This window comes from Erythranthe guttata, chromosome 10 (assembly GCF_056151865.1).
Source record: "Erythranthe guttata isolate IM_541 chromosome 10, IM_541, whole genome shotgun sequence".
NCBI classification, from domain to species: Eukaryota; Viridiplantae; Streptophyta; class Magnoliopsida; order Lamiales; family Phrymaceae; genus Erythranthe; species Erythranthe guttata.
In genome coordinates this window covers 5700358-5710366 of record NC_142542.1, presented here as the reverse complement: position 1 = coordinate 5710366, position 10009 = coordinate 5700358, and the positions used below count along the sequence as shown (strand labels likewise).

General features: G+C 38.6%; 3 protein-coding genes across 3 annotated transcripts; 2 read left to right on the top strand and 1 right to left on the bottom strand.

The window, feature by feature from the left end:
* The first annotated feature begins 2306 nt into the window (after positions 1-2306).
* Positions 2307-4541, top strand: LOC105970245 (protein phosphatase 2C 50). Its single transcript, XM_012995054.2, has 5 exons — positions 2307-2442; positions 2524-3258; positions 3418-3753; positions 3829-3934; positions 4021-4541. The coding sequence occupies exons 2-5, from the start codon at positions 2731-2733 to the stop codon at positions 4347-4349; spliced, it is 1299 nt and encodes a 432-aa protein (XP_012850508.1). The 5' UTR covers positions 2307-2442; positions 2524-2730; the 3' UTR covers positions 4350-4541.
* On the bottom strand, positions 4341-6563 carry LOC105970247 (mitogen-activated protein kinase kinase SIPKK-like). Its single transcript, XM_088824360.1, has 8 exons — positions 6362-6563; positions 6171-6255; positions 5833-5970; positions 5528-5752; positions 5087-5269; positions 4764-4984; positions 4636-4681; positions 4341-4495 (listed from the first exon to the last, which is right to left on the bottom strand). Exons 1-8 carry the CDS (start codon positions 6436-6438, stop codon positions 4406-4408), a joined length of 1065 nt encoding a protein of 354 aa, XP_088680486.1. The 5' UTR covers positions 6439-6563; the 3' UTR covers positions 4341-4405.
* A 1082-nt stretch (positions 6564-7645) lies between these two features.
* LOC105970248 (protein RETICULATA-RELATED 3, chloroplastic) lies at positions 7646-9576 on the top strand. The gene is made up of 2 exons (XM_012995055.2): positions 7646-7742; positions 8136-9576. Exon 2 carries the CDS (start codon positions 8216-8218, stop codon positions 9308-9310), a length of 1095 nt encoding a protein of 364 aa, XP_012850509.2. The 5' UTR covers positions 7646-7742; positions 8136-8215; the 3' UTR covers positions 9311-9576.
* The last annotated feature ends 433 nt before the right edge of the window (positions 9577-10009 follow it).

Here is a 10009-nt window from a genome sequence, read left to right as displayed (position 1 = left end):
CGGCCTTATCCATCCAAACGTTAGGGCGAATTCCACTAACTCGCAAACCCATTATGAAATGCACGTCGTGGAGGGTAATTGTCATCTCACCGAATGGCATGTGAAAACTGTTGGTGTCTGGCTGCCACCTCTCAATAAAAGCCTCTATTAGTGGGTTATTGTGCTGAGGCAGCGAACAATCACGCAAGTGATACAAGCCCGTACTCTCCAGTAGTGAGACACAATCATCGTCGTCGGGGCCTGGCCATGTACACTTCGCGTGCGACCGTAATTTAACCATATGTCGACCCTGTTAAAGATATATTCATATATAAGTATACCACAATCAAGTGTAAATATTATAAACAAAATTTATTAATATTAATAAGTATTGCCTTTCCCTCCCAAGTGTCGTAGGCAATATGTGCTCCAAAACTCGGAATCAAGTGAGCGTATTTAGGTCCACCGGGTGTCTCACCAGTCAACATCCAAGGTCGAGAAGGAAGTTTTTTTCTCGGAGCGGTGCGGGACCTCGAGACAGGATTAGAACCACCGAAAGTACCACCCATCGGGACAGGAGTCGGAGTCGGAGTCGGAACATCCTCGTAATCGTCATCGGATGGAAAATCCGGCACCGGAAACTGATACTTCTGTTGAAACCATAGTTGTGGATCGTACTCGTACTCCTGCGGATGCATATATGCATCCATGTGTGCATCCATCTCCTGCTCGGCCTCTGTCTCTGTCTCCTCCTCAATCATCGTACGTGGGGGTACAAAAGCACCAGTGCGTTCCCCACGACGTTTAGAACTGGTAACATTTCTATTATGTGTCATTCCCTCCCGTTCCGCAGTAGTCTCCTCCACCGGATCTGCAGGAGGACGAATCAGGGGTCTTTTCCCTTTTCCCAGTCCGAATTTTTTCACCCAATTAGACATCCTGTAAACATAAAATTATTATAATTTCATTGAATTAACTAAATTATATTAAATTTACTAACTTATTTTAATTAAGAAAAAAAAATATTTATTTTAAATCAGAAAATAAAATAAAAATAACAATAAAAATAAAAAATAAAAAATTAAATCGAACGCCCGGTTTGGGCGTTTCCCGGCCGTACCGACGCCTGGACTGGGCGCCGGTTCGCCCGGGAAACGCCCAAACCGGGCGTCCAAACAGTGATTCCACGCCCAAGTCGGGCGCTGGCTGCATGAACGGACGCCCACTTTGGGCGTCCGTTCATGCAGTCGGCGCCCGACTTGGGCGTTTGGATAAAATTTCCGAAAATTTTAAAAGCCCTACAAATCGATTTGTAGGGATTTTAAACATGAAATTGGTTGCAAAATCGAGTTACCCATTGCATATAACACATGTAGGTGTTGAAATTACCTGAAAAAATCGAAGCCCAAGCAAGAAATTGGTTGATTTCGATATTTTTCGAAAAAAAAAAAAAAAATTCTGCAAATTTTGGAATGGGGTGGTTTTGGAGAGAATTTAGAATTTTAAGGGTTTTAGAGAGATAAACTGTTTTTTACTTTGAACGGTAAATAGCAGTTATTAAACCGTAAAGAGCATTTTCTCCTAAATAATACCAAAATAAGTTAGTTTATATTTGAAAGCATATTACCAATTTCATAGTGTATGAGTCATAAATAAACGAATCATTCAAAGACATAACACATAACTTTGTACCTACCAAGAAAAAGTCCAAGTACCCAGTGTGGAATGATCTGATTGGCTGAGGACCCACAACTTACAAAAGGCCAAACATTCAGATGAACAAGAAAAGCCAATAAATACCTGTCCAGTTAAATGTTACTTAAAACATATCTAATTTCAAATTATACGGAAAATATATTAATTCCTATTATTAACAGCTTTTAAAAACCATGGCACAAAATAAAAAATAAAAAGTTTTTGGGGTTAAAAGTGCAATTAACCCAAACAACTGATGCAGGAAGGACTCAGCGTATCAATAGGTGGGACCCACAACCGGACACATGTCAACTGCGGTGGGGCCCCACGTGATAATGAAGAATTTAATATTGCAACGGTGGTTGTGTCTGATTGAAAGAGCTTTTGTTTGTGTCATAGCCCCATAGCCATGAATGACACTTGGGAGCTGTATTGTATCGACACGTGTTTTCTGTTGCTTTCTCTCTCTTCTCTCTTCTCTCTCTTCTCTTCTCTTCTCTGCAGCAGACAACAAAGAAGGGACCCCATTCAGGCCCTTACTTGTCACCAATGACAATTGTAATTGAATTTTTTTATGTCTTTTTACTTTTTTCTTTTTTAGGTAAGAATTACATACACACGTATTACACTCTCACCAAAAGTGTGTAGTATGTGTCTCAAATCACAATGCCGCTTCACCATATAATATTGGAGGGGGTTTCAACACTTTTCTGAGGTGAAGTGTGTGAAAATGGTGGAGATAATGAAAATGAAGTATAGTTACAAAAGGTACAATGTTGTTTACACAGCGTCTGTTCTCATGATTCTCTGTCTAACTGAGACAATTTGTTTGTTTCTTTTTTCTTGCAGGCACTAGTCTTTCTGTGTTTAATTAACCGAAGGTTTCTTGTGTGTGTGTGTGTGTGTGTGTTTGAGTTGTGTGTAAAAAAATTATGCCATTTGTTGCTTGCTCAACACTTGTACAAAGCTAAGCTAGTTTTGTTTAGAGGTTTTTTTAATGAATGAAACCTCTCCACTAATCTCCGTCGTCCCCGATTTAATATCGGAAATTCGACAATGACGAAACTGCCCCCCGTCGTTCTGCCGCTCACCCCCCTCGAAAACAATAGAAATCCTACTAGTTCTAGTTCTAGTGTCCCACACAAGGGAGTTCTTGGCATCAAAACAGAGTCAAATTATGATCAATTGACCTCTAGTGATAACTTGACAACTCTCACTAATTCGGAGCCAATCACTCTTAATTTCGAGGATAATAATAGTGTTATTCCTCGTAACATCGACGAGTCCGAGTTAGGTAAAGATGTGACTGTCGAAGAATCCGACAAGACATTGTCGGATTCCCTTATTGAGGTTTCTCAAGAAATAACGACTAATAAACGAAAGCTTCCTTCGAACTATGTACCTCTATGGGGCTTGACGTCTATTTGTGGACGGAGGAAAGAAATGGAAGATTCCGTTGTGGCTTTGCCGAGATTCTTGAAGATTCCTTCTTCCATGTTGGACGACGGCCCACATTCTAGTTCCGCTCGTAAAGATTCGATCGCCCATGTGTTTGGAGTTTATGATGGACATGGTGGTTGCCAGGTAAATATCAAGGTTTTGTAGGGGTATTTTGGTAAGTTACACTAAATTGTAAAAAATAGTTATATTCGGGCCATAAAATAGCTATAGATGGCCCTCGAACCTGAATTTGCGTATCGTTTTATTGAAATGTATGTAATGATGAGAAGTTTGTGTGTATAGGTGGCTAACTATTGCCAAGACCGACTCCATCTAGTTTTAGCCGAAGAGATTGGCATTGCTAAAGAAAATTGGCTTAATGAAACCGAAGGATGTAACTCCGAGGAACAATGGATGAGGATCTTTCTGAGATGCTTCAATAAATTGGACAACGAAGTTGGTGGATTCCCCGTTATTGCTTCCGAAATTCCGGGGCCACCTATTGCACCCGACTCTGTGGGGTCCACTGCAGTGGTTGCCGTTGTTTGTTCGACCCATATAATAATTGCTAATTGCGGTGATTCACGAGCTGTCCTATACCGTGGGAAAGTTCCGATTCCTTTGACCATTGACCATAAAGTAAGAATCGAGGTTGTCTTGTGCGTGCATTTGTTTTCGAATATTTTTATTAAAAAAAAAGGTATTTTTTTGAAGCCAAATAGCGAAGATGAATGCGCGAGAATAGAAGCTGCGGGAGGAAAGGTGATTAAATGGGATGGATATCGTGTTTCGGGATTCCTAGCCGTGTCGAGGTCCATCGGTAAATTAAATTCCAATTTTAATTCTTTTCTTATCAGATTAAGAATCTTTGTTTCGTTTATGATCTTTTTTTTTTCTTGTGAGTAGGTGATAGATACTTGAGGCCGTATGTAATTGCGGACCCACAAGTGATGTTGGTTCGTCGGGCGAGAGAAGACGAGTGCCTTATTCTAGCGAGCGATGGTTTGTGGGATGTGATGACCAACCAAGAGGCTTGTGAGCTGGCGCGGTGGCGGATGCTGATGTGGCACAAAAGGAACGGCGGCGGTGATGTGGCGGGAGAAAGAGGGAACGGGGTTGATCCGGCAGCACAAGATGCAGCGGATTGCCTTTCGCGACTTGCTTTCCAAAGAGGGAGTGGGGATAATATCTCAGTGGTGGTGGTTGATCTTAAATCTCAAAGGAAGTTCAAATAATCGAGTTCGTTTTACTAATTAATTTCGAGGGTATACTCTCAAAATACGAACGAACATTAACGTGTGGCGAGAGTGGGCCCTACACTTGTGAAGTACATAGCAAGATCAATGTCAAGATGATCATACATTTTGATGAAAGGATGCTCCTGAAATTTCAAGAAAATATATATAAACATTAATTTGGAACTAAAACAATATAAGTATATATATATATATATATATATATATATATATATATATATATATATATATATATATATATATATATATATATATATATATATACCATAAGTTCATATGCTGACAGTCTCTCTTTAGGGTCTTTCTTAATGCTGCGAAAAAAGAAAAGTCGATAAGCCGATAAACAAGAAAGTTCTAACATGACTATAGTAGAAAACATGTAGATTTACGTACCAAGAGGAAATAAACGAACAAAACTCGGGAGAATATAAATCAGACGGTGCACGTGGGGCCGGTTGTCCAACGATAGTTTCCATGAGCTCATAATAACAGGTCCACCCCATTGGCTGTGGTGAAGAAAACGGAAAATGCCCCGTCGCACACTCTAGCATAATCAAACCGAGGCTCCATATATCACTCTTATAACCATAGTGGCCCCCACTTATTCTCTCCGGCTAGAGGACACAACGGTAAATAAAAAAAAATCAAGAATTTTGAAAAATAAAACGCTCGTAAAACAGCAGGAAGAAGATCCATCAAGAGCGTAAAAAGCTCACCGACATGTAGACGTAAGTGCCGACAAAGGAATCGGCTACACTAGATGTGCTACCCAGAATTGTACTAACACCAAAATCGGTGATTTTCACTTCGCCTCTGTGATTTATCAGCAAATTAGAAGGTTTTAAGTCTCTGTGTATGATATGCTTTTCATGATGTAGATACCACAGCCCTTTTAGTACCTATATGTATACAGTAGAACCTCAATAAATTAATAACTTCGCTTAAATAATAGTTTCTTCTGGTCCCGATTCGGTAAAAACCTACTAAATTATTAGTTCGATAATTTAATATTTCGCTAAATTAATAGAATCTTGCTACTGTATGTGTGTGTGTAGATATATTAATATACAGGACATGATTTTAGGATCTCGGTAGATAAGTAATCGTGCAAAAAAAAAAAAATTGCGGAATTTCGATTTAGTATATAAACGTAAGACCTTCTTAGAAATTGCTGCAAGATACGGCTCCGGGACCATATTAACCTTGTTGAGAAAATCTGCTAGAGATCCACCATCCATGTACTCCAAGATTATTGAGATTACACCGTTATCGAAAAAAGATTGATAACAAATCACGATATACGGGCACTGTGATGATCGGTTGATTTTTAGTTCTCGTACGATGTTCTTTCTCGCAGATTCTTCGATGTTCATCTGAATAACCTGAGATCAGCCACAAAATAGAGATTCTAATTGAGTTTTTTTCTTTCTTTTCTTTTCTTAAATGACAATTTTGTATATACCTTGAGAGCAAAAAATTGGCCGGTCGATTTATGTTGGACCAAGCTCACAGTACCCCCGTTTCCCTTACCGATAAACCGAACGGAATCGAAGTCGGCTAAACTCAACGGCTTGTCATCTGATGGCTGTATTAAGGTTGTCTGAAATAACAGATCATACAATTAGCAGTTGAATTTCTAATTTAGCCTAATTATTTTTTTTTTTCGATGTATTGAAGCTACAATCGTAAATCGATTATCGAATCACGGTTAAAATGAATCTAAGCTACAGTCATTGAAATTTCAAGAACTCAAACAAAGGAGAATTGAAAGAAAATTGTCGAAATTTTTAAGACACGTACACTTTCAGCTCCCTTATGGGAGACAATTCGAACTCCGTTTCTGTTAACCAACAGATCACCATCCTTAAAAGTCCCTGATTCTGTCCTGTATTTATAAAAAAAAAAAAAAAAAAGCATGTCAGTTATATTTTGAGCTGCTACATTTTAATTGAGATAATTGAAAAAAAAAAAAAAAAAAAAAAAAAGAGTACAAGAATTTAGAGAGAGAAAGTTGATCAGGGGGAGGGAGAGAGATCTTGAGGTCAGGAGGCAGAGGCCCTTTCTTCATTCTTTTTTTTTTGTTGTAATAATTCTTGTTGGCTTGAGTTCTGCTATATATATTTATTTCTGCAGTAGGGAGAAGAAGAAAGGCACTGTATTTTTGGGTAGTTGAATTAAGAAAAAAGAAAAAAGTCTTTCAAAGTAAACGCACAAAAATTCCAACTCAAATAATCCCATTTACTCACGCGCTAAATTTCCAAATCAAATGTCCCACTTACTCGTACACAGACTACAGTGGCGGAGCAAACATAGAGCCAAGAGGGGTCATTGCCCCCAACATTTTTTAGGTCGTGTTACATCATATCATCCACATGTTTAGATTCATATATATTTACACGCGTGTGCATGTATGTATATATTTGTGATTATTTTGTACATTAGACGTTAAAAATTGACTCAGTGCATTTTACAAGGTGTAACAACATCTACAAAACCATCTCATATCTCAGTAATTTAAAACGTGTGTTAATTGCTACAATTAAAAAATCTCCAAAAAATATAATGAAAATTTTGTCCCCAAAATATTACCAACATAAGTTTGTTTATATTTGCAACATTCTTCATTATTATATATGACATATAGGGCTCGTACAGTTACCGCTACAAGGTTCTACTGACTAAATAGTAGATGCTAAATAACACGTTCAATTGCCAAGATTAACATTTTTTTCGAACTCCTACTAAAATCGAAGTTCACTATTAAATGCTATTATTTCATTAAAATAGTAGCACCCCTCCCGCAAAAATTAATTTAATAGGGGGTTACTAAACAAGTAAAGAACCATGTTAATTTTATTAAGTAAAAGATTTAATAGAGAAATTACATGTAATACCAGAATTTAACATATTGAATACTAGATCGTATCCCGTGAACCGAATTTCTTACTAACTAAATAATTAATTAGTCAATAGAAAATTGATTTAATCTCACCTAGTCCAAACTAATCCGGTATACATAACCGATCGAGCCGTAATAAGCTATTAACTAAATAATTAATTAGTCAGTCAGTAAAAAATTAAAAAAAAAAAAATTCAATCTCATCTAGTCCAAACTAATCCGAGATACGGAACCGAACGAAGGCGTAATAAACATATTTAGCCCAACTAGAAGAGAATTGTAGATAATAATTGGGCCTGCAAAAAGGCCCATTAGTAATGCAGACATTAGCTCATTACCTAAAGTAGGTGAATAATTGGTATCGTATAAATAGCCCACCAACTCACTCTCCCCTCTTTCATTTTTCGTTAATTCTTCAGTGAAGTAAGTACCCCACTGATACAGCACCCTATTCAACGATCGCGTTCATCAAGGTTCCATTTTTCCTTTTTCTTCTTTTTATAATTATTAATTCATTTTTTTCTGTTCGCAGTAGATCCTTTATTCATGCTGTATTACGTATTTTGATTCGCTGTTGTTTCTGTTTGTGTTTGTGTTTTTCGTGATTCCAATTTTGTGAAAATGTTGAACGAGTTGATATTATTTTATTTATTAATTTCTGAGTGTCGGTTGAATTGATCTGTGCTGTGTAAATCGCGGCTTGTAGGTATCGGAGAGTGATGATCTGGTGTTTACATGTTGTTGTGTTCATGCATTTTTTTCTGTAAATAATATTTTTTTTTACTTCTTGTTTCTATCGATTTTTTTTTTCATTTAATTTTTTCATATGAGATCTGAAATTCATCTTATTTTCACTGTTTTTTCAGCATTACATCAGTTAAGAGAAGGTGATCCGTTTTGATTTGTTCAGTGATTAGCTAAGGGAAAGAAGAAGAAGAAGAAAAAAATGGCGACCATGTCTCAGCTGCGTTACTCTCCGCTTTCCGGTCACTACCGCAGCACCACCGGTTCTCGTGAATTTACGAATTTAACCCCCATATTTGCCGATATTACTCTGCCCAACGCTATTTCCCTCCCTTCTCTAAAATGCAGTCGGAAGATATCATCGACTCCCGATTTTCAGAGCAAATTTCACCTACCTTGTGCTATTAGCGGCGGCGGTGGTGATATTGGTGCTGGACGGGGTAATAGTGGCGGTGGAGATGGCGGCAGCGGCGGCTGGAGCGAAGGAGGAGATTCTGACGAATCCAAAAAAATAGATGGATTCGGTCCAATTGGGGCTCTTCTCAGCGGATGGAGATCGAGGGTTGCTGCCGATCCACAGTTCCCTTTCAAAGTTCTAATGGAAGAGATTGTGGGTGTTAGTTCTTGCGTTCTTGGTGACATGGCATCACGACCAAATTTCGGACTCAACGAACTCGATTTCGTCTTTTCAACTCTTGTAGTCGGTTCCATTATGAATTTTGTCCTCATGTATCTCTTGGCTCCAACAATGGCTTCCTCTGCCCAAACCCTACCTTCCATCTTCGCCAATTCTCCCACAAGCCACATGTTTCAGCCCGGCCCATATACCTTGTTGGGTAGGGTCGGGACTTTCGTGTACAAAGGTGCCGTATTTGCAGCCGTCGGATTTGCAGCCGGACTTGTTGGGACCGCTCTTTCGAACGGGTTGATTAAGATGAGGAAAAAGATGGACCCCAACTTCGAGACTCCCAATAAACCCCCGCCCACAGTTTTGAATGCTATGACTTGGGCGATTCACATGGGCGTGAGCAGCAATTTCAGATACCAAACTTTGAACGGTGTCGAGTATTTGCTGGCTAAGGGATTCCCTCCGTTTCTTTTCAAGAGCTCGGTCGTGGTTTTGAGATGCTTGAATAATATTCTCGGAGGTGTGTCTTTCGTGGTTCTGGCTAGGTTGACTGGTTCGCAGAGTGTCGAGGCGCCAAAGGCGATTGCTTTTGATGAAGAATCGGATACGAAGCAGAAGCTGATGAGTGAAGCTGAGGATTTACAAGCTAGAGAGGCTACATACAAGTGATTAATCCGTCTATTTTGCAAGGCGAGCACTCTCTTTATCCGCACCTATGATTTTATGGTTTTTGCATTATGTGAATGATGACATTTTCTTCTAAATGTTCGTTTTCTTTTTTCAGTTATCTTGTAGGCATCGATTTAGCTATAGTCTTATCTGCTTCGGTTTTCATCTACTTTCGGATACGTTTGTTTCATAATAACCATGATTGTCTAGTGCCGGTTGGTTTGGCTTTACTTTGCTCCGCCTTAAATTAAATGATGTTTGGCAAATCATGTGTTCTTTTACTTGTTCTCATCGAGTTGTTATAGATCGTATCGCGGACTCGAGTACTATATAGCCTCTATGAAATAGAGTATATACCGCCAAAACTAAAACTATGGATCGCATTTTCTTTTTTGTTCAATGTTTATATCGTGCATAGGGGTGTTCATCCGATCCGGTCGGTATACCGACCGAACCGAACCGAAAATTCGGTACGTGCCAAATAGGTAATTCATTTCGGTATTCGGTTTTTTGGTTTCCAAAAATTCGGTTTTATTTGAATGAATGGTGATGGATTTGGTGTGCTTCGCTACTGATGTATCTGCCACATAAAGAATGGAATATCCATTGATTACTTTCAGCTTTCTTCCAAATTAAATATTAGTAATGAATAATGATTAACTCAAAAAGATTGATTAGCGGATTGGGCAGAATTTTATT